The sequence below is a fragment of the Callorhinus ursinus genome, unplaced genomic scaffold, assembly GCF_003265705.2.
Source record: "Callorhinus ursinus isolate GAN/ISIS: 27379988/994484 unplaced genomic scaffold, GSC_fseal_2.0 scaffold89, whole genome shotgun sequence".
Classification (NCBI taxonomy): Eukaryota; Metazoa; Chordata; class Mammalia; order Carnivora; family Otariidae; genus Callorhinus; species Callorhinus ursinus.
The window spans coordinates 1,577,070-1,604,872 of record NW_027397151.1 but is presented as its reverse complement, the minus strand read 5'-3'; the positions used below and the strand labels follow the sequence as shown (position 1 = coordinate 1,604,872).

Here is a 27,803-nt window from a genome sequence, read left to right as displayed (position 1 = left end):
GATGACCAAGCGCTGCAGGGCCCAGGGCAGCGGGAGCCCCCTCTTGTGCGACGGGGTCAGGTTGGTGGGTGGGCATGTGAAGGACCCAGGGCTGGAATGCTCATGGGAAGCCTGCCCCACAGAGGCCTCCCAGAGGCCCCCCCGCCCCCAGGCCTGGCACCAGGTGGCAGTGGGAGGGTGTTTGTGGAAGGCGTGAGGGAAATCGCCGTTTTGCATTGATGGTCTGTGGCAGTGGGGAGTTCGATTACCCAGGCAAAAAGAAGAAGACCGCTCTTTCAGGAGTTACCTCGAGACTGTTGGATTTAATTACTGAACTTGTAAAATGTGAGCCAGCCTGAAGGGTGCTGTGAAAATTCCGTCGTTGACCTCGTGGAGCGCCCGTGTGGGGTTTATGAGCGAGGCCTTCCAGGCAGGGTCCGGTCCTCAGCGGTGGCCTGGCTGATAGCCAGCGTTTGTCCAGCCTGACAGAGCCTCAGTGTAAAGATTTCCATACATTTTGATTGACTTACTGTTAACATTAGGACTTTTGTTCTGGGTGAGAAAGTGTATAAAAAAGGAAAATGTCATGGCCTTTAATGTACCTTTTATCATGGGAGATTTTCAGCGTACAGGAAGGCAGGCGGCAGAGCCCGAGGGCCCCCTGCGCGGACACCCTGGCTTCTGCAGTGACCGGCTTCGGCTGCGGGTCGGCCCTGCCCTCTGCTTCCAAGTTACTCTGAGGAAGCTCCCAGCATGTCCTTCTGTCCACACGGATTTCAACGTGTAGCTCTAAAGAGAAGGCCCCTTGTAAAGAATGCCATTATGACACCTGTGCCTTTTTTTAAAAAGTCCCTGATTTGAGGTTTAATTGATGTACGACGAAGTAACCACGTGTAAGCCGTACAGTACGTTTTGACCTACGTACGCACCCCTGACACTACCCCCTCGGTCAGGATCGCAGGCCGGCCTCCACCGTCCACCGCGCTTTCGCCCTGGGCAGTGCCTGCCGACCGTTCCCGGGTGTAGTTGGATGCGTAGCTGATGGGCCCCAGCACCCGGGAGACCACCCTCCCCGCGCCCTCTCCGTCCTTTGCGGTTTGTTGCTCCGAGAAGCTGGGTCTGTCCTGCACACTTCCCGAGAGCCTGGGTTTTGCCGACTCTGTCGTCAGGCTGGAGCTCAGCATGTTTCTCTGTGTTCCTGACGGTGGTGCTTAGAGCCGGAGGCCGGGCCATGTCTGGGCTGGAGTTTCTGGGCGCAACGGCAGAGAGGGGGCGGCCCGCTCCTGTGCAGGGGGCACCTGGTGCACCCGGTTCGGGTTCCGCGGCGCTGCTGGTGGGCGGCACGGGGACGGCGCAGGACGCGGTCACTCGTCCGGCTCACGCAGCAGTGCCGCGCCCGCACTCTCACTGCCTCTGCACGGACTTGTCAGCCCGGCTGCCAAGGGGCAGTGCTCTGTCGTTCGGCCAGACGGCAGCCCAGAGCCCGCGCGGGAAAGAAGGCTGGGTGGTGGCTTGGTGCTCCCCTGTTGCTGGCTGGTTTCAGAAGGGTGTGTGGGCATCCCCCAGGATGACCACCTTGTCTCCTTCCCAGCATCTGTAGGAGCCCGAGCGCTTAGCTGTGTCCGACGTGTCTCCGTCTCTTGCTGTGTGCTGGCGCTCGGTTGGTTCCCTTGTTGCAGGGGGAGCCTCTGTGGGCTCATCCTGAGCCTTGTGACACGACCCGCTGGCTTCTTGCTGCCTGAGAGGGATCCCAGGCCTGGATTCCGCCATTTCTCCTCCAGGGACCCTGGTTCCTTTGAGTGGCTTCCAGAGGGGCCGAGCAAGTGGCTGTGTGTTGTAGATGGGACAGGTCATGTCAGCGAGGAATTAGAGGAAGCAGTAACTTCTCTAACGTGCTCAGGCAACAAATCCTGGACTGCTGAGGGAGGCTTTGTATGGGTGTTTCCAGAAGCTGCCCAGTGCCTGGCTCCGCATGGTGGGAAAGAGAAAGGTATCTCTGAGAGAACCTTTCAGGGCAGGAAGAATGGAGTAACTTCATGCCGATTTGTTTCAGAGTGTGGAAGCTCACGTATGCTCAGGACAGGGCCGGGGATGAGCCGCTTTGGCGTCATCACCCAGCACTGTGTCACCACTTCAAGGTTGGAGGGCACGTCCCTCCCTGGGGACCATCGGCGCCTTCGCTGCCCTCAGAACCGGGAGGAGGGCTCTGGGCCTCACCTCGGTGCTACTAACACAGTTAGACATAGATTCAGCTTGTTTTCATAAAAAGTCAAACCTTCTGGGACAAGGGTGATCTTCTGCTTCAGTCTCTTACTGTTTATAAGATACTGCTCTTCATAAAGGGATATGAGTGAGTTCTGCGAAAATAATTTTGAGAAAATATAAGTCGATTTCAGTTTGTGTCAATAGCAGCTCACTTATCCAGCTGCCTTGATTCTTTGGGATGGAAACTTGGTTTAAAGTCAGCGTGACACACGCACCCGAACCTCACTGTGCACTTTCTTGTTTGCAGCGACCTTCAGCGGGAGGTTCTGGGGTGTGTTAGAACCCCAGACGTGTGAGCACCTCACCACAACTGACCTGCCCTTCCGCCTGTCCAGCACCTTCCCCTACCTCAATCATTCTGTGGTTTTCTTTTTTGAAGAGGGGAGAGGGGAGAGAGAGCGCGAGCGCACGAGGTGGGAGGGGCAGAGGAAGAGAATCTCAAGCAGGCTCCACACCCGGCGCAGAGCCCATTGCGGGGCTCGCTCTCACAACCCTGAGATCACGACCTGAGCCTTTAAAAACAAGAGTCAGAGGCTGAACTGAACTGCACCCCTCATTGTTTTCTTTTTAAAAGTTTGTTATTATATTTAAAAGTGGAAGTATAGTTGACACAATGTTACCTTAGTCTCAGGTGTACAACCCTGTGATGCTGGCTCACAAGTGTAGCTGCCATCTGTCACCACGCCGCGCTGTCCCAGCGCCATCAGTGACATCCCCATGCTGGGCCTTTGATCCGTGACCGTTCACTCCACAGCTGGAAGCCGGGCCCTCCCCCTCCCCCTGGCAACTGTCAGCCTCTTCTCTGTATGTACAGGTCTGTCTCTGCTTTGTGTTTGTTTCCTGGTTTATTCATTTGTTTTTCGGTTCCACATATAAGTGAAATTGTATGGTATTCGTCTTTCTTTGACTTGTTTCACATAATAATACTCTTTAGGTTTATTCATGTTGTTGCAAGTGGCAAGATTTCATCCTTTTTGTGGCTGAGTAATATTACACACACACACACATTATCTCTGTCCATGGACACTTTGTTGCTTTTGCATCCTAGTTATTGTAAATATTGCTGCAGTAAACATAGGGGTGCGTTTATCTTTGAGAATTAGTGTTTTTGTTTTCTTTGGGTAAATACCCAGCAGTGGAATTACTGGATCACGAGATGATTCTGTTTTTAGTGTTTGAGGACCCTCCCTACTGTCTTCCGCAGTGGCTGCAGCAGTTTGCATTCCCACCCACAGTGCACGAGGGTTCCTTTTTCTCCACATCCACACCGACACCTGCTGTTTTCTTGTGTTGTTGATTCTAGTGTTTAACATTTTCTTATACAACTGTGGATAATGATTTTTAAAAATAACTTATAAGGTGATTACTTATGAATCTATTATTCATTGATGGATATTTACATTGTGAATGCTTCTCTCATATTTTTTGAAATCATACATTTGTTAGATCATTTAATTTCTTTGCTTAAATTGTAATTGAGATTGATTTCAAGAATGGTGATTGCGTATTTTTTTAAACGTCTCTAAACCATAAAACTTTTGAAAGCTAAGTATACAGAAATGTGTTTCCCCTTAGATCTCCAGTGCCTGTTGGGTTTTTACCAAAAGGAAAGTTGACAGCATATGATTCCTTACACGTCAATGTAGGTCCAGTACAATGACTTCGTAGAAAGGCCGAGACCAGGTGGCAAGGGAGCCCGGCTACCGAAGGATGAACGGCGAGGAGGAATTCTTCGATGCCGTCACAGGTGAGCGGGGCAGGAACCGACTCCGGGGCCACGGTGTCCCGGTCCCAGACTTGGTCCTGGGGGCATGAGAAGGCTCGGTAAAGCCGTGCAGGCGAGAGATGGGAGCATTCCCTGGCACTGACAACTCAGCAGAGGCGTGTGGGGGGAGGCTCTGGGCCACAGGTGATAACAAGAAAGGGCAACTGAGTTTCATCTCTAAGAGTTACCCTGGAGTGTAGATGCTTTTGTTTGCATCCCTAAGTGAGGTGCTCAGTTTTCTTTCGTCATATTTGTAGTCACACTGACCACGCCTTGCTGTCTTCACGTTAGAACTGATCTGGTCTAGCTTCGCCCAAGACCGTTGTCGAGACTGATACGCAGCCTGCCGTCTGTCCCATAGACGACGGTGTGAGCCTGCCAGGAACTAGCGCGTGGCAGGGCCTGTGTGTGCGTGTGTGGGGGTGGGCGCAGGGAAGGGGAGGGCAGGCTGGGCTGGCCCAGCTCACGCTGACTTCGAACGGCCTCTTCTCCCCGTCACTGGGAAGAAGCCCCAAGCACCTGAGGGGGCAAGTGCGCAGTGACCGTGTGCTCCTCACGACCCTTGACGTCGAAGCTGGCCATTCCTTCTCTGCCCGCCATCCCTCACGATCAACATTTGGAACGTTGTGTGTTGTCTGCTGAGGACCGTTAGTGGTGGGAAGGGACTTCGGGAGACTCTTGTAGTCCAGTTCCCTGCTTGTTAGGTAGAGGACTCTAACAGCAACTCTGAACTACTTCTCAGGGCCAGGTTTTTAGTGACGGACTCTCGGGTCAGCGGGGCTCCTCGTGCCTGCTCGATTGCCGTGACCGTGCCCTCTGGGCCTGCTTGGTGGCGTGTGCCGCCCCGTCGGTCTCGTGGAGCCCCCACAGGGCTCTCGGGGCGTCAGTCGCTCTGCAGCCGCGCTCCTCCCCTCAGACCCAGGGTCGCAGCGGGTTGGTGGACGGGCAGCCCCAGACTGCTGACTTCTTTGAAGCCCAAGAAGCAGGAGGCGCTGAGCTGCCCATGGTTTTCAGAGGCCAGATTATTCAGTCCTCTTCCGTGACCTTGTGGCTGCAGTGCTCCTCCTAGATGTGCTCCCAGGAAGCGCGTCGGTCTGCCTGACCTGCTCCTCAGTCACCGCTCGCAGCTGATTCCTGCCAAGCACGGTGGTCGGTAGGGCCTCAGGCCCTTGGGTCGCCGGGCCCTTGCGGGGGCGACTACATCTGGGAGCAGGAGAGCCAGCCTTGCCGCGCCCCTCTCTTCGGGGTCTCGTAGGAAGTTTCCTTTCGCCAGGGACCAGTGTAGCCAGATTCCTGAATGTCTCTGGACTTGGCCTGGAGGGTTTTCTCCAGAGAGGACTTGAGCTTTGTGCAGCGTGCCGTTTGGAGAAACTTCCATCTCTGCCTCTGCGCACGGCAGGGCCACGTCCCTGAGACAGAGGCGGAGGCAGCTGTCTGGGGACGGTGCTTTCTCACCTCAGTCCTTTGGTTCTAAACCAGATAATAGAAGAAAAGCACCACGTCTCCCAGTGCAGTGACGCAGCCTGGAGAGACGCAGAGTGCTGACTGCGTCACTGCGGAGGACTGGCCTGACTCTAGCTCTGTGGAGAAAGTAGGACAGAGTATCCAAACCCAGCACGGACCGGATGAATGGCTTGGTAGGCAGCTGCTTCGGCCAAGGATCAGCACTTGGTAGGCAGCTGCTTCGGCCAAGGATCAGCACTATTAAAGGGGAAAGTTTTATTTTTTTATTTTCTGTTTTATTTTTAAAAAATTTTATTTATTTGAGAGAGAGAGAGCACAAGCAGGATGAGGGTCAGAGGGAGAAGCAGACTCCCCGCTGAGCAGGGAGCCCGACTTGGGGCTTGACCCTGGGACTCCGGGATCATGACCTGAGCCGAAGGCAGACGCCCAACCGACTGAGCCACCCAGGCGCCCCAAGGGGAAGGTTTTAAGGTGCATGGAAAACGTGTACAGAAACAGACCGACCTGTTAGAAGTGTGTGCCTCCGAGTAATCAGATTAACAGGTGATTTCAGGCTTCTTTGCTTATCTGTCTTTTCTGTTTTCTACAATAAATATGTGTTATAGATGAAAATGTTTAACCTGTTTACGTAGTGTTGGCTTGATCTGAGGAAAGACTTCAGCATGATTGTCAGCGATGAGTTGCCTTGTTTTCCTGGGTGCACATTCAGGCGGGACCTCCCAGCAATGGGGGACCCGTGCAGACAGGGACACTGGTGGAGGGTGGTCAGGCAGGGGGTCTCCTTAAGAAAGGAACAAGGGGCGCCTAGGTGGCTCAGTCACTTAAGCCTCAGCCCGGCTCTTGATTTCGGCTCAGGTCATGTCCTCAGTCAGGGTCCTGGGATCAAGCCCCGCATGGGGCTCTTCGCTCAGCAGAGTCTGCTTCTCCCTCCGCCCCTCCCCCCTGCTCGTGCTCTGTCTCTCTCAAATAAATACATCTTAAAAAAAGAAAGAGTGAAGTTTAGGCTGGGGATTAAGTAGATGTTGCTCTTAGGTAGGTAGCAAGATCAGAGGTGACAGGCTGTTTGAGGGAATATTGATCATTTAGGAGGCTCGTTTTTGACAAACCTTGCAGAGCCATTGTATGGTAAGTATCAGTGCTACATCTTGCGAACCTGTCAACGTGGAGGAGCAGGAGAGAGGATTTTGTGCATATTCTCAGGAAAGTATAGTAGCAGATTTGTTTATGTTTCGGGTCTGGCAGCGCTCCCCCGCCTGGCCTTATGCCCTGGGCCTCGTCTTCCTCTGCCAAGTGAGGGGCTGGTGGGAACTCAGCTCCCGCTGGGTCTCATGTCGTCCCTACAGTGGTCACGGCCACGGCTACGGCTGAGCACTGCGGTCCCGGAGCCCCTTCCCTGGGTGGGCGGGCTTTGTTCTGGCAGCCGCGGCTCAGTGCTGGCGAGCCCAGGAGCAGAAGGCGTGTGCCTCGGTGGGCCGTACCGGCTGATGTGAGAGGAAGGGGGCCTCCTTTCCCCTGTAGCAGCCTGTTCCTGTGGGAGAAGGCCCTCCTGGTGGGGAAGTCCTCAGGAACCCACTGCCTGAGCTCTCTGTTGATGTGGGATGCTTGCAGAGCTTCAGCTGCTCATTCCACGCTTGGGTTCTTGCTCACGGGCCTGAGAGTCCGGCAGGGCGTTCCTGTACTAAAGAAGCTACTGCCATGGCCTGTATTCTAGAACAAAACCTTGTGCAGGGGCAGAACACGCTGCAGCCTCGAGGTGGGCCTGAGGGCCATCGGGGCGGCCCGCCGCACAGGGTGCGAGCCCTGACCAGAGCAAAGACAGACCGCTCTCTGCCCGACAGCAGAACCCCGGGTGGCGGCTGCGTCTGAGCTGCTCGTGGGAAAGCCCCCTGAGAGCAAGCACACCTGCATTCTCTGCCTCGGCCTGGGGCTCTTGCTGGGCAGAGCTAATGGTTGCAGCATGTGTCAGTCAGAAACCATGTGGGCTTCAGATAGTCTGTCCCGTGATCAGGACTCTTGGAGGGGGGCTTTATGTCTTCCCAGTCCTGCGAGAATGACCATTCTGCTTGTTGTGTGCAGGCTTTGATTCTGAGAACTCTTCCGGGGAATTTTCAGAGGCGGATCAGAGAGTCGCTGGAGTGATGCGCGTGGATACGGGCAGAAGCAATGGGATTGGAAAGGTCGGGGAGAGGCCCCCTCAAGAGAATGGGATTCAGAAGCACAGGTATGTCATCCTGCACGTGTGATTTAGAATCTTCCAGTGTATCTGTGACCGCCCCCCATTGTGCTGCAGGGCTCCTCTAGCTCTCCTGAGCCCTGAGCCGGAGGAGTGACCCAGCCTGTGTCACCTGGGTGCGGGGGCCCCTGGATGGCATCCCATGGCGGTGGGGAGAAGGCCTCCGTCCATCCCATGATGACTTGCTTTCTGGCTTAAGGGAGCCCTCCAGCCTCAACGCAGACCCCGCTCTGAGCCTTAGGCCCCCGTGCCTACTAGATGTGTGCACAGGGGGACTCAGGTGCCTCACTCACACCCCTGTTTGTGCCTTCATTCACTCGGCACTTGTCAGGGCACCCCCTGCATGCTCAGATGGCACATGCCCGAGAGCAGGCCGGGCTCTGTTGACCGGACCTCTGCCCTCATCCCCTCAGCGCCCGGGAATCTGGTTCATACGTCGGCCCGATGCCGCCCTCCTTCCCCTGTGCGCTGTCGCCCAGCTCTGACCCGCTGGCCTCGTTCCACGGGTCTGGGCCCCTCAGCCCTCCTAGCTCCTCTGTCATACCCCAGTTCATCTGCACTGCTTCTCCTGCGCCTCATGGTGCCTGTAACTGCTTCCACACCCTCTCGTCGCCTCCATGCTGTGGGCAGAGTCGTCTTTCCACAAGACTGGTTGGACTGGGCCTCCTCCACCTCGTGGTTGGAATTCTCGGCCAGTGTCCACCTGGTCCCTGTTGATGGCTAAGAGAAGTGTCTCAGCTGGGATAGGGGACTGTAAGGTCACCCTCCTCTTGGGGCAAGGGCTGGCCCTACTCCTCTGGCTCCGGCCCCTGTCCCGTTGTCACAGCCGACAGGGGCCTCTTTTAAGTCCTCAGGGGTGCCCAGGTCTTTCCCACAGTGGAGCTCTGCTCGGCTCCCTCAGCCACGGCGCTTTCCTCCTGTGTCTCTTTAGTTCTGGCTTTTCCCTCCTGACTCAAGCAAGGCTCACCTCGGGGGGCCCCTTCCTGGCCCTGGCCGGAGCTACAGCCTTCCACGTGGCACCCCTCGCAGTCTGTGCCTGCCCCGCCGTGGCTGCTCCCAGCGTTCACGGAGCCCCGGCGGAGAGCTGGGTCTAGAGCTGAGCGTTGGGTGCTGGCAGCCTGGCCCGTGGTGCTTGCCAATGTTAGTTTCCTTTCCCATTTCATCTCCAGCAGCCCTGTTCTTCTCTCCCTCTTACCCTAAAATCAACAGTGTGCCCCGAGCTGGTTGCCCCTAACGTGATGTCCCTGGGGAGAGTGTGCCTCCCACCTGGGCCAGCGCACGCACTGTCATTGCTCAGAAGCCCAGAGCCACCACGCGGAGGCTTCTGAGCCGGGCGCTCCTGCCGCAGGGGCAGTCGGCGCTTACACAGACCCAGAAGTCAGTGGGGAGCATGGGCAGCTACAGGGACCCCTGGACCCAGGCGGCACCTTCCGGGGGCCCCTCACGCTGTGGCTGCCTGCGATGGGCTGTCTTCAGTGAGTGGGTCCAGCGTGCCTCCCCCCAAATCTGGATTCACAGCCCGCTCAGGCACCCCCTTTCCAGGAGGAGAGAGCATCTCATTCCAGCCCCAGATTCCCAGGAGGGACACTGGCGGTCTTCTCCTGGAAGCTGGCGGGAAGAGAGCCTGACAAGGAATGTACCTCAGGAGAACAAACTCAGGGTTGAAAGGGGCTTACGGCAAGCTTCTGGGAAGGTTTTGTTAAATCAGTTCCCTCTTGTGACCCGGCCTCTGCCTGTGGGCCTGTGGCTGATCCAGGGGAGGGGTGCCCTGTCCCCCCTCTGTGGAGATGAAGAAGGTTGTCTGCGTGGTCACGACCGTTTCCCGGGAGACCCCCCAGAGCAACGGTGCAGAGCCTTCCTTTGGGACTAGAGAGTACTGTAGCTGCTGGAGCAGACGGTGCGGTGTTTGCATCTGAAAACTGGCCACTGAGCACGATCAGCGGTGGGAAGTGAGTGTCATGCTGGAGGAATAAGTACGTGTTTCTTGGCTCGCTTCTTCACAGGACATCATTGCCCGCCCCGATGTTCACCAGAAGTGATTTCAGTGTGTGGAGTATTTTAAAGAAATGCATCGGCTTGGTAAGTTCAGATGGACTCATTTTGGGGCTTTAAGCCAAAATGTTTTTATTTCCTGTGCATTTGTTGCACTGCTGCTAGTTTAAGAAGGTGCGTTCTGCATATTTATGACAGCGTGAAGCGAAGGCAATGAACTAGGAAAGGGACAGAGACGTAAAGGGAAGAGGAGAGAAAAAGGCCAAGTGTTTACGGACAGCGGGAAAACAATCCCGCAGGTCACACGCCTGACGCAGGGAGCGCCCTGTGACGGGCTCGGTGTTGGCTGGCTTCGGACGGGGGGCTCCCCGATGCATGCTGAGGGCAGGCCATGGGCAGGCGTGCAGGACTCGGGGCTCCGTCCCCCAGCCACCCCCCGCACCGGGCTGCAGGCAGAGCCCAGCCGGGTTAGCAGCGGGAGAGTGGAGTGATTGGTGTCCGGGGCCGCAGGCTTTTCTCACGGTCTCCGGGACGGTCTCGACTGTTGTGGGAATGTGAGCTGTGCCCCTTGGGAGGGAAGAGCGCCCCACAGGCCACGGGGTGACACGGACTCCAGTGAGTGTTGTACCCACAGGCACGTGGCCCTGTCCCTGGCGCTCCTCACAGGACTGTTGCCGCCTTTGCTTCTGCCCCAGCTGGCGGCCTTTTTCCCAGAGGAAACTGCATCTTTTCTCCCACTTTGTATTTTGAAATAGTTTTGGACTTTTAGAAGATTGCAGAGGCACATTGAGCCCTGTTTACCCTTCACCCAGCTGCCTGTCACAGCGGCCTCTCACGTAGTAGCCAGAGCTCAGTGGGCAAGGGGACACGGGGACCCTTGTCGGAGCATCACTGCTCTCTGCACACGGGACTTGCTTTCCCAGTGTCTCCCCTGCTGCCCTTCCACTAGAGGGTGCGGGGTGTGTGTGTGTGTGTGTGTGTGTGTGTGTGTGTGTGTGTGTGTGTTTCCAAAGATTTCATTTACTCATTTGACAATGAGGTAGAGCACAAGCAGGGGGAGTGTCAGGCAGAGGGAGAGGAAGACTCCCCGCTGAGCAGGGACCCCGACATGGGGCTCGATCCCGGGACTCCGGGATCATGACCTGAGCCAAAGGCAGACGCTCAACCGACTGAGCCACCCAGGCGCCCCTGGAGGGTGGTGTTTAGACACCAGGGCCTGGCGCTGGATGTGCTCGCCCCTCCAGGGCTGTCACCGCCACAGGCCTCTAAGCAGACAGAGCTGGAAAACCCAAGTATGCATTCTGACCCTGCTTGCACACACACGCACATGTTTTTGTACATGTTTCTTATCTTTTATTTTTTTTTTATGTTTTCAGGTTGTTTTTTTTTTTAAGATTTTATTTGAGAGAGAGGGAGAGCACGCTTGCATGAGCAGGGGGGAGAGGGAGAGGGCGAGGGAGAAGCAGACTCCTGGCTGAGCAGGGAGCCCGATGCGGTACGGGGCTCCATCCCAGGACCCTGGGATCATGACCTGAGCCAAAGGCAGACGCTTAACCCACTGAGCCACCCAGGCGCCCCTATGTTTGATTTTTTAAAAGATTTTTATTTTTTAGATTTTATTTATTTGAGAGAGAGAGACAGAGATAGCAACAGAGATAGTGAGAGATAGCACAAGCGGGAGGAGAGGGAGAGGGAGAAGCAGGCTCCCCGCTGCGCACGGAGCCCGACGCGGGGCTCAGTCCCAGGACCCTGAGATCATGACCTGAGCTGAAGGCAGACGCTTAACCGACTGAGCCACTCAGGCTCTCCTAAAGATTTTTATTTTTAAGTACTCTCTGCAGCTAACATGGGGCTTGAACTCAAAACCCTGAGATCAAAAGTTGCATGCTCCTCTGACTAAGCCAGCCAGGCACCCTGCATGTCTCTTCTGTTTTAAAACGACACGGTTGGGATTCTTTTTTCTTAGCAGTGTTATCTCCCACGTTTTTCACTGTGTGAGTAGGTCAGGTCCAGACAGGTGTGTCTGTCTGAAGATAGGTGATGAACTCCACTGGCTCCTTGATCTTGAGGCTTGTTTTTATAAACTGACATCATTACATTGCATTCCCCGAGGAATCCACCTTGGGGGTAGGATGCATTCAGATTAAAGCTGAACAAAGCACGTGGGTCGACACGTTCCTGGAGCTACACCAGCTCAGCATGATGGGCTTTGCCTCTGAAGTGGAGACGCCACTCTCTTTACTGCTTAGCCTGCTGAGACAGCAGCGACGCGCTGGCCCACGGGGGCTGTTTCGGGCACGTGCTGCAGCAGGCAGGGCTGAGTCCCGCCCCGGCTACTGCGGCACCCCCGGCATCGGCCAGGGCTCATCACCCCCAGCCACACTTCATCGCTTCCTGCCTCCCTTAGTACTTTGAAGTAAATTCCACTTGCAAATATATCTTGTATTGCTAAAGGATACAGATTCTGGTTTGTTTGGTTTTTTTAATGTTTTTATTTATTTGAGAGAGAGAGTGGGAGGGAAAGGGAGAGAGAATCTGAAGCAGATTCCGTGCTGAGCACGGATGTGGGGCTTGATCCCAGGACCCTGAGATCGTGACCTGAGCTGAAACCAAGAGTCGGACACTTCACTGACTGAGCCACCCAGACGCCCCCAGATTCTGTTTTAACACAACCACAGTCCTGGTATCCTAGTGCAGGAAAGTACATAGCCTGTTAATGTCATCAAATTCCTGGTTGTCTTGAGTGCCATTCCGGTCCATGTGTGGACACCTCTTTGTTACTTCTCTCCTGACCTTGAGTTCCTGATGCTCAGTGCTCCAGTTGTGGAGCTGAGCCCACGCAGTCACTCTGCATTTATCTGCTGGGACACCGCTTCTGTGCTGAGAACACACCCTTCCACTACTGTGAATGCGGTTCTCGCATAAGGAAGTCAGGGTCAGTGAGTGACACTTTCTTTTTCACCGTTGTCAAGTGATGTTATTTGGTTCACTAGCCATTACCCAGCATGACCAGTATAACCAACTAGCTAGTCTTCTGTTGTTTTTTAAATACATGGAGTTAAAGCTCCTTGATGTGTTCTGGTCCCCGAGTTGTTCTACCTTTGGCTGGTAATAGCGTCTTCAGGTTGGCTGCAGTCCTTCACAGAAGATGCTCTGGCTCGTTCTGTACCTTTCTTGTCTAGGATCTGGAATCAGCCCCTTGTCCAGGGAGAGAGAGGACTCAAGACCACAGCTGGGCCCCAGGGAGGCTATCAGGTTGCTTTTTCTAGGTTTTTCCCAGGGGAGAGAGCTAGGAGCTGTTTTGATTTGTTTCAACGATGCTTTAAATTTGGGATGACAGGATTAATCTAACCTCCTCTATCTTCTGTCTGTGCCTCTTTTCTCCCATACCGATATTCCCAGTTTTTTTAAAAGATTTTTATTAATTTATGTGAGAGAGAGAGAGAGAGAGAGAGAGAAAGAGAGCATGAGCGGTGTGAGGGGCAGAGGGAGAACCAGACTCCGCGCGGAGCAGGGAGCCGGACGTGGGACTCGATCCCAGGACCCTGGGATCATGACCTGATCTGAAGGCAGACACTTAACCGACTGAGCCACCCAGGCGCCCCTGATAATCCCAGTTTTTAACCACACTGGAGATGTCTGATTTAGATGAGCATGTAGTGACTCACCTGCTCTATCCCACACGCATAACGGTTCTGGAGAATAGGACCACCTCTGCTGCCAGCAGCATGTTTACTGAAACGTGCAAGTTTATTGGCTTTTGTGGTTCATTTCGTCCTTAGGGTACATCTCAAGTCACTGTGCAGTGATCCCTTCTCTGGTTGGCTGTGCCTGAGGGGCTTGCGTGCATTCATTTGTTTCACTTTATTCTTGATGTTTGGAGATTGCTTTTCTAAATTAATTCTGTTTCAGAATTGTTAATCCAAAGTCAAATCTTTTGGATGAGATTCTGGTGTGTTCCGTTAAAAAAAAAATCTTAAAAAAAAAAAAAAAAAAGGGCGCCTGGGTGGCTCAGTCGTTAAGCGTCTGCCTTTGGCTCGGGTCGTGATCCCAAGGTCCTGGGATCGAGCCCCGCATCGGGCTCCCTGCTCAGCAGAGAGTCTGCTTCTCCCTCTCCCACTCCCCCTGCTTGTGTTCCCTCTCTCGCTGTCTCTCTCTGTGTCAAATGAATAAAAATAAAACAAATCTTAAAAAAAAAAAAAAGTTTCTGGTATATTCCAAGAATTTAGCTTCCTGTCCCTGATCTCTCTGTGCATGTCCCCTTCCCCTAGAGGGGACCACTTCGGAACTTTCCGGCCTGTCTTCCCGTGCATCAGAAAGCTGGTTGTGTGTTATCTCCTCCCTCTTTCTTCAGACAAACAGGGGCTGCTCCACCTTTTCCCTGTGTGGTGCAGCCACGGCGGTGTAGAGCTACTGCTTACTCCTGTGGTCATTGCATCGGGCGGCCTCCTGGGGCCCTGTGGGACGTTTGAGTGATGTCTGGTGTTTGGCTAGACCAAAGAGTAGGTATGTGTGCCGTTGTGCTCCTGCAGCCAGGTCCCCAGGGGGGGGGAACCTCTTTACCCCCATCCGTGCCCCAGGCAGGTTTCAGTGTTGCCGCTTGAGCAGGTGAGCAGTGGGGTCTCCACATCGTGTACTTCCTTTCTCCTGAAGAGTAAGGTGAGCATCTTCCCTGCGCTCTGAGCAGGGTGGGCCTGAGCCCACTGGTGACGGGTCTTCCCTGCCCCTTCTAGGAGCTGTCCAAGATCACCATGCCCATCGTCTTCAACGAGCCTCTGAGCTTCCTCCAGCGGATCACAGAGTACATGGAGCACGTGTTCCTCATTCACAGAGCCTCCTGCCAGCCCCAGGCCCTAGAAAGGATGCAGGTGGGTGGTGGGCTCCTTTCAGGGGGCACCAGACATTGAGCTCGGGTGGGTGCCAGACCATAGTTTTTAATGGACCTGACACCACCTGACCAGCCACATCATAGTAGGCGCCTCACCAGGGGGACGTCGGAGGAAGGGCGTGCGTGGCTCACGCTGACTTTTGGGTGCCATCCTGCTCGACAGCTCGGGCATCTGTCCCGGGGCCTGATCTCCACGGGTGGCGGTGGGCCCTGTGCCTTGGCTCCTCCTGGGTCCTTTTGGGACTGGCACCCTGTGTGCGTGCGGGCACGGCGGCCAGACTGACCAGCTGCGCCACGGGGCCTCGAGGCCGGGCAGGCCTTGGGGGGGAAGCCGCACACAGTTCCCGCTTGTGTGGCTTTGAGGAAGTGTCCGTGATAAATGGCACTTCTCTGGAAGTTCTGTAATCTCAAAGCATGTGACAAGCGGGAGACTGAGGTGGCCAGGAGCGCACCCTGGCCCCGAGGAGCTGCGTGCCTGGGGCGCCCCGGCGGCCCCTCGCTCACCACTGTGTGCGTTGCCCCCAGTGCGTGGCGGCCTTCGCGGTGTCCGCTGTGGCTTCCCAGTGGGAGAGGACCGGCAAGCCCTTCAACCCCCTCCTGGGAGAGACCTACGAGCTGATCAGGTAAGGGCCCAGGCCGTCGGGGTCACCAGGGCTTGGGGCGCAGAGGGAGGTACAACACACACCACAGTGCCCGGGGTAAAGCGGACAGAGACGGGAGAGCGCGCAGGGCGTCGGAGTGCGCTGTGCAGGAGGGCGGGCGGGCTCGTGCTGCACTAAGAGGGAAACAGGCCCTAGTGAGTAAAGCCAGCCCGCGTCACCAGGGCGTCTTAGTAAGTGTCACAGAGGGGCAGCTGGAGCTGGAGAGCGCAGCAGCCGCAGAGGGCACAAGCGCAGCCTCCCGAGGCTGGCGAGGGGCCGGGGTGACTGAGATCCGTCTGGGTAGAGTTCCTTTCAGGCAGCTCCCCAGCCTGCCCCCAGCTTCTGACCCCGTCTTCGAGGTCTGCACACACCTCCAGGACCAGCCCTGCCTGTGGCGGTCCCGGCAGGGGCCCTGGGAGGGTGGGCTGGGCCTGTTTGGGGTGCTCTTCTTAGCCCCCAGACCACATGAGCAAAAACTGACGGCAGTGTTGTCTTTCTCCATCACGGGATCAGCTGGGTGAAGGGCAAGCTCTCTGGCCTGGGCTGTGGCTCCGGGAGCGTGAGCGTGAGCGTGGGGCTCTGGGAGCGTGGGACTCTGGGAGCATGAGTGTGAGCGTGCGGCTCTGGGAGCGTGAGTGTGGGACTCTGGGAGCGTGAGCGTGCAGCTCTGGGAGCGTGAGCGTGGGGCTCTGGGAGCGTGGGACTCTGGGAGCGTGAGCGTGGGGCTCTGGGAGCGTGAGTGTGAGCGTGCGGCTCCAGGAGCGTGAGCATGAGCACGCAGCCCCGGGACCGTGAGCATGAGCATGGGACTCCGGGAGCGTGAGCGTGCTCAGTCCTCTGTGGGGCCGTTTGGCGACGGCAAGAGTAGCTTTTTCTCCATCTCTCTGGGTCCTGTGGAGAGCTTATTGGAATGTTTTATTAAATAAAACTTTGGTTTTTAATTACAGAGCATGTTCCTTGTGGAAAATGTGTAGATTGAGCAAAGTGAGATGAGTCAGCCGTGATCCTGTAGAGTTAATGTTTTGGTGGATTTCCTGCCGTGTGTCGTGTGTGTGTGTGTTCGCACGGTGTGACGGGTAATTTGTACCACTTGCCACTTCACATCGTGCCGTCCTCGCTTCCCCACGATACGAAACGCTGGTGCGGAGTCACTGCGTGTGTCGTGTCTGACGTGTGTGCGCGCGTTGCCGTGTGGTGCCGGGTGCTGCTGCTTTCTGTCATGAAGGAGCGTGCGTCGTGTGGTCCCTGGTGTCTGGGCTTCAAAGAGTCCTTCAGGTCGTGCTTCGCGGGCTCTCTGTTGCCCTTACTAATGCGTGTTAGCGATCACGAGTTCTTCAAAGGTGAGCACGCGGTTGTGGGAACTGGGGTGTTGGTCTGCTTGAGTCAGCGCTCTGGGCGTGTGGCGGCGCTGACAAGCGTGTGCAGGGGGCGAGTGTCAGCCTGGGTTTCTGAGCTCTGCGGGCAGAGTTGGCACCCGTAGCCACGCAGGTGGGCCTGCACGTCTTCATGGAAACCCCTTAGCAGTTGGGGAAGCGACAGAAATGTCTAGTGTCAGGCTCTGGCCTGTGTGGCTGCCCCTCACCGCGTGGCCCCACCCACTGCGTGGCCCCCCCCCCCCGGGGCCCCCCCCCCCCCACTGCGTGCTGCTGGCATTGGGGGCAGTGGCCCGCTGTTCTGAGGGACTGACAGGCTGGCTGGCACTGAGTGCTCAGGAACCTGCTTTCGAAATCCCATTCCCTCGAGAAGGCTGGCGGGTCAGAAGGCACAGTTTTGCTGTGTGGTGTGCTCACGGGCGACGGCAGCCAGGAGGGCACCCTGGGTGAAGAGGGCAAGTCCTTCCTTCTTCAGTTCAGAGATGGGGAAACTGAGGCCCACCTGAGGGGAAAACCTGCCCCGACAGTCACTCTTCAGGGAAATTTTGTTCTGAATTCACGTGGACAGTTCTTTCTTTCCTAGAATCATTCCTTTTGAGCGACAGTTACTCCTGCCGTGGAGATTCTGACCTTGTCTAGCTCTGAGGAAATTGTTAGCATTTTCATTTATTCAAAAGCACCATTAACATATCTTAGAAAGAAAAATTAAAACATAATACAGCAGAAGTTTTAGACAACGGGAGACAAGCAATACGGATTAAAAGACTGTGACCCCGAGATGCTGGACACGGTGCGACACACCTGCCTATTCATCTTTTCCAGGAACTTCAGGGGTTGAGCCAGTTTCCACTGACAGAGAAATGAGCCTTCCTCCTAAGCTTGCAGGTGCCGTGTGTCACGTCCTGGTGTCCCGGTCGCGCGTGTGGCCTGTCCTCTGTGGGCAGGGCCCTGAGGGGTCTTCCTGTTTGAGCAGCTACGTAACTGAACCAAGTCATGCTCCATGTCTTTTTCCCTACAGATTGCTCCTGTAGAGCCAAAAATAGCACTTTCTTTTCTTAGACAAGTGTTCATTTTGTAAATTACATACCTTGGTAGGCAACCTTTTAAAATCTAATTTTTCAACTTTCCTTTCTCTGTAACGATTGGAAATTCTGATTCCAGTTAAGTTAGTAATTATGTGGTTTAGCTTTTATAATTTTTAATGCCTACAACTGTAGGTGTATTCACAGTTCCGGAACAATTAAAAACTGACATTTTTATTGAAAAAGAGCGTGTACTAAAAATCCTATTTCCTGGCCAGGAGTGTCTTGGGGCATCAGACATTCCATCATGAAACTTCCAGGAGCCTTAGAAGAAGACTAGAGAAGAACCCCCTTAGGCGCTGGGTGTCCCTCGAGGACTAAGATGGCAGTTTGTATTGGGGCCTCTACGTCCCTGGTTCCAGCAGACGCATCTAGACCGGCGTGTTCTGGCGGGGGGCGGGGGGCGTCTGTGAGCAGAGGGTCAGGGTGGAAGAGTCCCCTCCGCACCATTCCTTGTTCTGTCTAGTGTTCAGATGTGCCCCAGAGGCACAGAGGATGTGTGTGCAAGTGTGTGTGGGGGGTGTCAGCGTTAGGCTGTCAGAGAGCAGGTGTTGGATATTTCTGCCCCCTGGGGCGAGGGGCATGGAGATGGAGTGTGCGTTCGCCTTTCTCAGTGTCCCTCCCGGACGTGTGGGCTGGGGTGGGCCTGCCATGCCAGGGGCTGTGGGGCTCCCCCGAGAGGGGTGCTGAGCCGGCCTTTGTCGGATTTTACGGTCTCTGATGTGGCTCTCTCCCCTCTTGTTTTTGTGCCTAGGGAAGATTTAGGATTCAGATTCATATCTGAACAGGTCAGCCACCACCCCCCCGTTAGTGCATTTTATTCAGAAGGCCTCAATCAGGACTTCCTGTTTCACGGCTCCATCTACCCGAAGCTGAAGTTCTGGGGCAAGAGCGTGGAGGCCGAGCCCCGGGGCACCATCACGCTGGAGCTGCTCAAGTGAGTGCGGCGGCGGGAACCTGAACAGAAATGCAGACTCTTCCTTCCAGTGTGGGGTGGGTCACAGCCTTTCTCTGTTCAGGCCTTTCCACCGGCAGGAGCCCCTTCAGGTAGGGACTCCCCGTCAGACCCCTCCCCGGCATGGGTGCAGTTCGCACGCCTGAGTGTGGTGCGCACCACGTGACCTGAATCGCCTTCGTCACTGCTGCTGCTGGCTGTGCCCAGACGTAGGAACTTCCAACAGCCACCGTTTGCCCTCCCACACGGTTCCTGAGGGCTGGGACTGGGGAGCCGCATAGCAGGCCGCCCTGGCTCAGGGCCCCGTGAGGTGGCAGAAGCCATCGTCTCTTTTATGACCTCATCTCAGAAGTGACCCTAACCTTAAACCCCTGTTGGTCACACAGAGCAACCCTGCTTGAGGGTGGGAGAGAGATGCGGGCTGAATCCCAGGAGGTAAGGGAACAGCGAGAGGTGTCCTGGAGGTTGCCCGCAGACCCGTCAGACTTCATCCCAATGCAGTGTGTTGCTCAGACATCTCAAGCAACAACCAAATCTCTGGCAATTGCCTGGATATTGCAAGACCATCGTTAGGCGGGTCCAGGCCGCGGCAAGCTGCTGGTTCTTGGAGGTGCTCTTCTTGCTCACCATATAGCTGTAATGAAGCATTTGGTATCAGTTTTGCTTCGTGGCTGGTGGCCAGAGAATAGCAGTACCTGAGCCCTGGGCATCTCCGGGCCCAGTGAGGGCCCCCCCTTTTCTGGGAGGCGTGCCTGTCTTGCGGTGGTCTTTGTTTTCTTGAGGTGAGGCATGCAGGATTGAAACGCTGCAAACCTTATTGATTAATGCGTTTGGGTTCCCCCTGGAAATTTGAGGGGTTCCAAATATTTATCCTGAATACTTCTGCTCTGAGATGGTCTCTGCCCTTCAGTATGGCTCTTTGACACAGCCTCCCTCGAAACACGGGTCTGGTGCTCTTGATCCATCTTTGTGGAGCTTTCTCCTTGGGTCAAGCCGTTTGGGGAGGATGAGGAGTACACGCAAAGGTGTTTGGAAGGTTGTTCCCAGCAATCGCATGTGCCCCAGCGTTCCTGCCACGGAGCGGCTCCCCACAACCCTGGGCTGGCCCAGGGCATGCAGCTCCTGCTGGTGGAGGGGCTGGTGTGCCGACAGCTTCGCAGGACAGCCGTGTCTCTTTGTCTCGGTGCTCTCCTGTCGCTTATTAACTTGTCCTGACATTTCAGAGGAAAGCTTTGTTGCTGCTACAAAGGAAAGCAGAAATAAATTTCAAACAAATGCTAAATAAATCGCCACCGTTGGAGGGAGTTCAAAGCAATATTCGGCTCTTGTACAGGTTTTAAGGCAATTATGGTTTAATTCTGTCTGGTATTCCGCTTCTCAGGTCACGCAGTGTCCTTCGCTTTGCTGGCCTCTGACTTGCTTGTTTTCTGGCATGTTTCACAGACACAATGAAGCCTACACCTGGACCAACCCCACCTGCTGTGTACATAACGTGATCATCGGGAAGCTCTGGATAGAGCAGTATGGGACGGTGGAGATTGTAAACCACAGGTAATAGCACCCAGGGTGCTGTGATGGTCACAGAATGCGTGGAACGTGCAGATGCGCTGCATCCTCGAAGAGGTGCTTCCGCCCTGCTCCCCGCGGCTGTGTCTGTTCTTGGGGTGTGTCTTGCTTTGCACGGAGGGCCGGGCCCAGTGCTCCCTGGTGCAGGTGCTGGTTGGTGCTGGTATCATCTCTGGTGCCCCTCGTTGCTTCCTGTTTTCGTGTTAGTTACAATAGTGAATTTATTTTGAAATTTTAAACTACGTTGAAGGATGGTGTGATTCCCAGATGAGAAAGTCACTACCATCCTCAAACGCTACCCACTGTCCATACCTTCTTCCTGGGAGCCCATGACCTATCGGCTTTGTTTTCCTGCAGCTTTATTGAGATATGGTTTGCATATCATAAAATTCACCCACTTACATTGTTAACTTAGGTGATGTTTAGTGTATGTACTGAAGCGTGCTGCTGTCAGGGTTGGAACCTCCCGGTCAGCGCAGCGAGCTCCCCCACGTGCCCACCGCCGCCCCCATCCTGGCCGCCTCTCTTTCCCCGTTCACTTCCCCCGGCCATTTCTCATCACACAACAGAAGCCTGTGTTTGTTCTCCCCACAGAACTGGAGATAAGTGTGTGCTTCATTTTAAACCCTGTGGATTGTTCGGGAAAGAACTTCACAAAGTGGAGGGGCACATTCAAGACAAAAAGTAGGTCTGCGCACAGACGGTTCGGCACGGGCTCCTGCAGCACGCGCGCACCCTGTTAGCGATGCAGTCATGCCAGTGACATCTGTTCGCGGGAGAGAAAAATGATGACTCTCTTTTGTTTAGAAAAGACATTTCTTTATTGAGTCTGCAAGGGGACGAAGGATTAGTTTTAAGTGTCGTCTCTGGGTGGTGAGTGAGTGGGGTCTGTCTGTCCCTCTCTTGAGGATGAAAGCTCTGCGTCTGTTTTCTTTTGATAAAATGGACGTGAGGAAATTAGGTGTCCTCACGGAGAGCTAATCCTGTCGTTTTGCAACCAGAACTGGGGTTGGAAACGTGAGCGTGAGTTTCCTCCTCTCTAGCAGCGCCTGCTACCGGTCGTCGGCACAGCTCCAACCCTAGCTTGTGAGGGGCTTTTAAAGTGTTTGTGAGCAGAGAAACGGTCAGAGTCCACAACAGATTTTCTGGGGTTTTCTCTCCTTTGGGTTACTTACCTTATGTTTTTGGTCTCAAATTTCCCATTTTTTTTCCCCAGTAAGGAATTTGGGCTTTATATAATGTCATGAAACTCCTGCCAGCTCCAAAAGCTATACATTTTTTTTTCTTTTTTAAAAGTAGGCTCTATACCCAACGTGGGGCTTGAACTCACCACCCTGAGATCAAGAGTCGCATGCTCTACCCACTGAGCCAGCCAGGAGCCCCCTACACATTTTTAATTAGAAACAAGTTTCCAATGTAAAGCAGTGGGTGCTTTTGCTCCTTTCTACTCTTTGGGTAGCAGAAGGTCACCTGCTCAAGTGGCCTGTGAGATGCTTTTAGGCTTTAGACTCTGAGCACCTTGCCCACTGAAGTAAGTCGGGACTCAGCCCTCAGACTTTGGAGGACAGCAGTCTTCTTCGTGACAGCGCCCGCACAGCCTCTCCCTGGTGGAAACAACCCCAGCAGAGACCGTGGTCGGCTTTCATACAGATGCGGGCCATAGGAGCGGAGTCCATGCCATGCCTCGAGGCCACGCTCACCAGCCCTTAGGGGCTGCAAACCCTGTTCTGATTTTCTGGTTTTCTATCCCAAATTGGAGTGAGCTCTTTCCTAATGCTCTACTTCTTGGAGACGGGCCATGTCGGCCAAGGTGTCTGCTGAGTGAGGACTGGCTGAGTGTCCCCCCACCAGTCCCTGCATGCCATTTTTCCAGGCTGAGCCTCTGAGACAGGGGTGCCCTCCCAGGATGTCACGTGCCTGGCAGAGTAGTATTTCCAGGGAGTGCATGGCCACTGTGCTGTCCCTGCAGGAGGATGCAAAAAAGAAAAAACAAACAAAACAAAAGAGTCCTACGCTATTGGCATTCCTTTTGGAATCAGGTGGAGAGCTCTGGTGGTTGACCTGGAAAGTCTCCAGAGATTATTATTAAATGAAAAAAGCAGGCGAGCGACGATGTGGGCATCCGATTTGTGGTTACAAAGATAAAGCAGACAACGTCCACTGAAATTGAAGGGCTGTTGATGTGATTTATTGGAGGGGGGAACACAGTGTGTGGAAGTTTGTGCATTTCAGGGACGGTGACCAGACAGGCAGTGCAGGCTTGCATGACACCAGACGCCCCCTGTCTCTCGCCGTCTCCGGTGGCAGGGCCCTGCCGGCCGCGTTGGGGCTGTGTGCCCTCGTCCTCTTTGCTGCTTCGGTGAATCAGGCCCAAGCAGGGGCCCTAAAAGGCAGATTTTCCTCTTTGCTCTTATGTCCCGAGAAGTCCTAACATTTATAAGGAGACAAGCCAGAATGGGCATTTATTCCATGGTCAAAATTAAGGTGCTACATGTTTAGATGAATGATTTTTGATTAAATTCCCTTTGACGGGGTGCCTGGCTGGCTCAGTTGAAAGAGCACACAACTCTTGATCTCGGGGTTGTGAGTTGGGTGTAGAGATGACTAAAAAAAATAAACTTTAAAAAAATAAATAAAAGTTTCCTTTGCAGCAAAAAGAAGCTCTTTATGATCTATGGAAAATGGACAGAGTGTTTGTGGGGCATAGACCCTGCTGCGTATGAGTCCTTCAAGAAACGGGAGAGGAGAGGTGACCAGCTGAGCAAGGCACAGCCAGTAAGGCGTTGCTGTCCCCCAGGGTGGCCCCCGGGGCCGGGGGGTGGGGGTGGGCAGGGCTTTCGGCTGCTGGAGTGCTGGGAATCAGCCTTCCCTCTGCTGGCTGGCTGTGGGGTCCTAGATTCTGCCTGTCAATGCGAGCCTGCTTGTCTGGATGCTGCATGGGGCTCGGGTTTATCTGCATGTTGACTGTGCAGAGGCTGCTGTTGCCAGCTGGGCTGGGGCTCCTTGGTGCTGCCCCGTCTCCCCTAAGCCTGGCAGAATCCAAGTGCACCTGCGTTTCTCTCTGGGAACCCTGTGCTCTGAGTGCTACTTCATACCCTTCCTGCCTTCTTGAACCTTGTTCGCTTAGACCCTGTTCAGAAATCAAGAGAATGTCATGTCTGTGTTTTTAGTTCTGAGTGCCAGGTAATATATTCCACAGTTGAAAAGTTTTGGCAAAGATACTTTTCCCCTGGAGCTTTGGAATTCTGATGATCTTAGGGCTAGTTATTCTTGAGCTTCAAACTAGAAGTGGTAGTTCTAGAGAGGTGTCCAATTTTTTGAGGTAAGAAGTCATAGGCCAAACCCAAAGTGTTTGGTATTTCTCCCCTAAAGGTGTTGGGCCTCCCCCAGGGTTTCAGTGTTTGGCCGTGTGGCATTCTTCTAATGGTGCTCTTTGACTTAAAAAGAAAGTTTCATTTAAAGACCACATAGATTTAGAACGGGAAATCCATTGAGGATTGGCTTTTAATGCCTTACCTTGGCTTCATTGTCCTTTGGGTAACCTAGATGTGAGAAGTAGTTTTACGTGAACACTCATCCCTGAGTGGCCTTTATTGAGCTTCTGGCAGCAAACCCCATAGCCTATGGCCAATAGCACCAAACCCTGTTGGGAGTCAGCTGGGGGGTCCTGAGGCCACCTCATCATACTCCAGCGTTCTGGAACAGCCACATGGGGGCCCACGTCTTTCTCCAGGCCCCACTGAGTTTGAAAAGTAAGGTGGTGGTTGTATCTTCTTCTTCAGAGGTGGTCTCCAGCTGGGGTTCAGTCTAGAAGCACTAAGATACCATGAAATCCCAGACGTGAACCAGTTCTTGACTGCAGGCAGAGCCACAGCGTGTGGGGACAGTCTCCGGCTCAGGAGAGCCACCCTTAGCTTGAACCGGACCAGCTGTTGGGGAGGGCCTGGCCCCCTCCAGCGGTGAGCAGGCTTGCTAGTGTTGCTTTGGGCTGCGTGCACTTCTCCCCACAGGAAAGCGCTGCCTAGCTGCTGACCTCCACCCCCTCTCGGGGGCCCCAGCAGAGACAACACCACTGCATCTCCTCACTGGCGAGCACATCTTGCCCTGCCCAGGGCCATCGCTGGCCAAACAGTTGCTCAAGAGTAGCTGTCCCTCCAGGCCAGCTGTCCCAAGTGTTCTGTGTTTCAGGACAACGGCTCCCAGAAAGCTGATGGCGACGTGCTGGACTCCGTGCCCGAGGTTCAGGAGACAGTGCAGGTCATTCCCGGCAGCAAGCTACTCTGGAGGGTCAACACTCGGCCCCCCAACTCTGCCCAGGTTTGTACACCCCCCGCAAGTCCGGGCCTCTCTGTGCCCCCAACCCCTGGCCCGGCTCCTCAGCTGTTCCTCAGGCCGTTGTCCCAGAGCAGAGGGGCCCTCTGTCTCTGGGTTGGACTGTGCTGCAGCGTGAGCCTGTGGGGGCTCCCGGCCCTCCTGGAGCCCCAGCCAAGGCCTGGCCTTGGCCTGACCTCCCTGCGGCGAAGGCTGCACTCTGCCAACAGGTCGTGTGGGCGTGATGCGCCCCGGCACACGCATGGTGTGATGACTGCCTGCTCTAGATGGCCTGCACCGGCTGGGTCTTCCTGAAGGGCCTTCCAAATCGGTCTGAGACCTTGTTTTTCTGACTTAACAACTTAGAGGTTTAAATGCATTCTGGTATTTTGAAAATTAGACTTACAATTTGTATTACATATAACAAGTTAACTGATAAATGCAATGACATTGTGTAATAAGTTTATTTTAGTATCTATTGTTAATTGTTTTGTTCAAATGTAAGTTACATATGTAACTTGTATACGTACAACATGTTATACAATTTTTTATTATAGCGGAGCATGTGTAAAATAAGTAAAAGGAAACAAAATATCCCCCTGTGTACATATTCTGTAGCATGGCCACAGTTTGCTCTCAGCAGGGTGTAAAATAGTATGATGGAACAGAAAAAAAGCCGTATTTCTTTCCAGGGAATTCCTTTTACAAGTAGTGCTTGCTTCTCCCTCCTTTGGTTCCCTGCGTGTGTGGAGCTGCCCACAGACGCTGGGTGCACCTGGGCCCCGGGAACGGAGCTGGAGCTGGAGCTGGAGCACGGAGTTGGTGTGGCCCCTGGCCTGGACCCCTATCTGAGGCGGCAGCAGGGACCTTTTCCGCACCTGACGGGGGCAGGGGCATGCTGTGGGGCTCTCGGGCCGCATCTGGGCAAGGGGATCCGCAGGGCAGTCCCCCAGGAGCTGGTGACACTCAGATGCTCCAGTGGCTTCGAGCTGTGAGCTGTATGCAGAAACCAGTACCGTTGGTAGTAACAGCGTCTGTGCGTCTCTCTCCAGATGTACAATTTCACCAGTTTCACCGTCAGCCTCAATGAGCTGCAGAGTGGCATGGAGAAGACCCTGGCCCCCACGGACTGCCGCCTGCGCCCCGACATCCGCGGCATGGAGAACGGCGACATGGGTGCGCACGCAGGCTGGCAGGGGAGGGGCGCACGGGCCATAGGTGGACAGACAGAGACGTGCAGGACAGTGCTTCTCATGCTCTCCATGCTGGAAGAGTTTTAAGAATTCTAGCTTGTTGCAGTCCAATCCTTTTGCAAATACGATGCAATTAAATTACAGGAAAAATGAAACAGAATGCATGCAAAATACAAGTCCCTGAGGTTTTATTATTAGCGTCAATAGACATTAAGGTAACGTTCCAAAGATTGCACATTTTGTCTGTTAAAAGTCAGCGTAGGCCCCATGTCCCAGGCTAGTTGGCTCACATACCGTGGATGTATCCATGTGACGGAGCCGGCCACATGCTCATTCCCCCGCTGCCTCGGGTCAGGCCAGCAGCCTGGGACCCCCTGGAAGGCTGTCTGAAGTGGCCCTGGGACTTGTTTACATGGTTGGTGTTCAGTGGAGAGAATGCGCAGGGCGGGCGGGCAGGCAGCCCCCCCTCTCTCGAGAGCCAGCCTCTGAGCTCACACTTGCAACCAGGCAGCAGCCCTCAGGCTCCTGCGTGGCAGCTAGCTGCGGGTCATGTCCACGGGAAGTGGCTCCTGCTGACCCTGCCCTGTAGGTCGAGTTGCCCGTGAGCCTCACCGCGCTGCTGCGTGGTGCTGTTTCACAGGCTCTGCTGTGTGCCCCTGTGTGGTGGGGGCACACGGCCTGCCTCTCCCCGAAGCCCTGCTGATGTCCAGGCGCTGCCCTACCCTCGCCCCAGAGTCTGGTTTGCAGATGATGACATTTCTTGCCAATGGGACTGTTTGTCTTGGGTCTGGGATGGGGCCATTCCAGCATCTGCTTCCTTTAGTGCTCACCTATGCTTGAGGTCAGCTGGGAGCTTTACTGTCAAGCCTGACTCCTGACCCAGACCGTGTGTTTGGCCCCCAGATCTGGCGAGCCAGGAGAAGGAGCGGCTGGAGGAGAAGCAGAGGGAGGCCCGGAGGGAGCGAGCCAAACAGGAGGCTGAGTGGCAGACGAGGTGAGGCCTCGGTGGCAGAGAGGGGGCAGTGGCGAGGGCCCCACGTGCACCTGTGGCTGAGCAGAAGCTCTTCTGGGGTCCCATTAACGTGGGGCCCATGGCACAGACAGGCCGAGTCTCCCAGGAGGCGAGCATGCACCCTGCGGTGCCTGCACAGGTCAGCTCAGATCCGGGCCTCACAGTCCTGCCCACGGCATGTCTGACCCTGAGCGCTCTGCTCAAATAGGGCACATTTTAAAAGGAAATGTCGTCTGAAGCAAGCCATTAAGGGGAGGCAAACACAGCTTTCAGAAAGGCAGAGCTGTGGAAGAAGTCGTGTGTTTAACCATCACCCCGTGGCCCTGCCACTGGCACGGCTGCTGTTCTGCACGTCACCTGCCACGTGGCACAGGTGGCCTGAGCAGCCACGGCCAGGGATGAGGTAACGCGGATGGGGGGGCGCATGGAGCCCCGTGTGCCTGGGGTTGGGGGGCGCCCGCAGGTCAGGACACACCTGTGCTCAGACCAGGTGGGAGACAGGGAGACGGGGAGCGGACACTGCCGGAACTGGGCCTCCTGCTGTCTCACTGCAGAATGGTGGGGAGTTGTAGTTTGTGAGCAGTCACAGTTCAGTCAGGTTAAGTGCTGTAACACTTGAGCATAACTAAAAATACGCATCTTAAAATGTTAGTCCTACAGAAATCTTCAGGTGGTTCTGGGCTGTTCATTCAGTATTCTTTCCAGTCACACTTCAAGTGTCGTAATTGTTCTCAAGGTCCAGGACGATCACCTCCACTGACGGTTATGTGACCAACATTTTTAAAACCAATTCTTCGTGCTTGGGCTCCCAACTTGATTTAGTATCATGCTTTAAGTAGTTTGACATTTGGAATTAGCTTTGTTCCAGAAAAAGCTTGAAAAGAGTTAACCTTCTTTCATTGTTTTTCTTTAAGTGATTGATTTAAAAAATATATGTGGTGGAGATAATGTTATTTTGTCCTAAGATGGTGACTTCTACTTTGTGACCCCCCCACATCCACTTTATGATAACTTGCAGGCATCCTCTGTTGTCTTCATGTCGTGCAACAGAAGTAGAGGTGGCCCAGGGGGTGGGGTGGGGGGG

At 54.7% G+C, this 27,803-nt stretch overlaps 1 protein-coding gene across 1 annotated transcript in view; it reads left to right on the top strand.

Moving 5' to 3' along the window:
• OSBPL2 (oxysterol binding protein like 2) overlaps positions 1 to 27,803 on the top strand; it is a 38,216-nt gene that overhangs the window by 9,482 nt on the left and 931 nt on the right. The window contains exons 2-13 of the mRNA XM_025864959.2: positions 3,891 to 3,991; positions 7,550 to 7,694; positions 9,710 to 9,785; positions 14,432 to 14,566; positions 15,112 to 15,209; positions 18,437 to 18,619; positions 20,081 to 20,188; positions 20,798 to 20,887; positions 22,855 to 22,978; positions 24,392 to 24,520; positions 25,567 to 25,690; positions 26,611 to 26,701. Of these exons, the coding sequence (XP_025720744.1) occupies positions 3,955 to 3,991; positions 7,550 to 7,694; positions 9,710 to 9,785; positions 14,432 to 14,566; positions 15,112 to 15,209; positions 18,437 to 18,619; positions 20,081 to 20,188; positions 20,798 to 20,887; positions 22,855 to 22,978; positions 24,392 to 24,520; positions 25,567 to 25,690; positions 26,611 to 26,701 (1,340 nt within the window). The 5' untranslated portion in view covers positions 3,891 to 3,954. The remainder of the gene's footprint in view (positions 1 to 3,890; positions 3,992 to 7,549; positions 7,695 to 9,709; positions 9,786 to 14,431; positions 14,567 to 15,111; positions 15,210 to 18,436; positions 18,620 to 20,080; positions 20,189 to 20,797; positions 20,888 to 22,854; positions 22,979 to 24,391; positions 24,521 to 25,566; positions 25,691 to 26,610; positions 26,702 to 27,803) is intronic.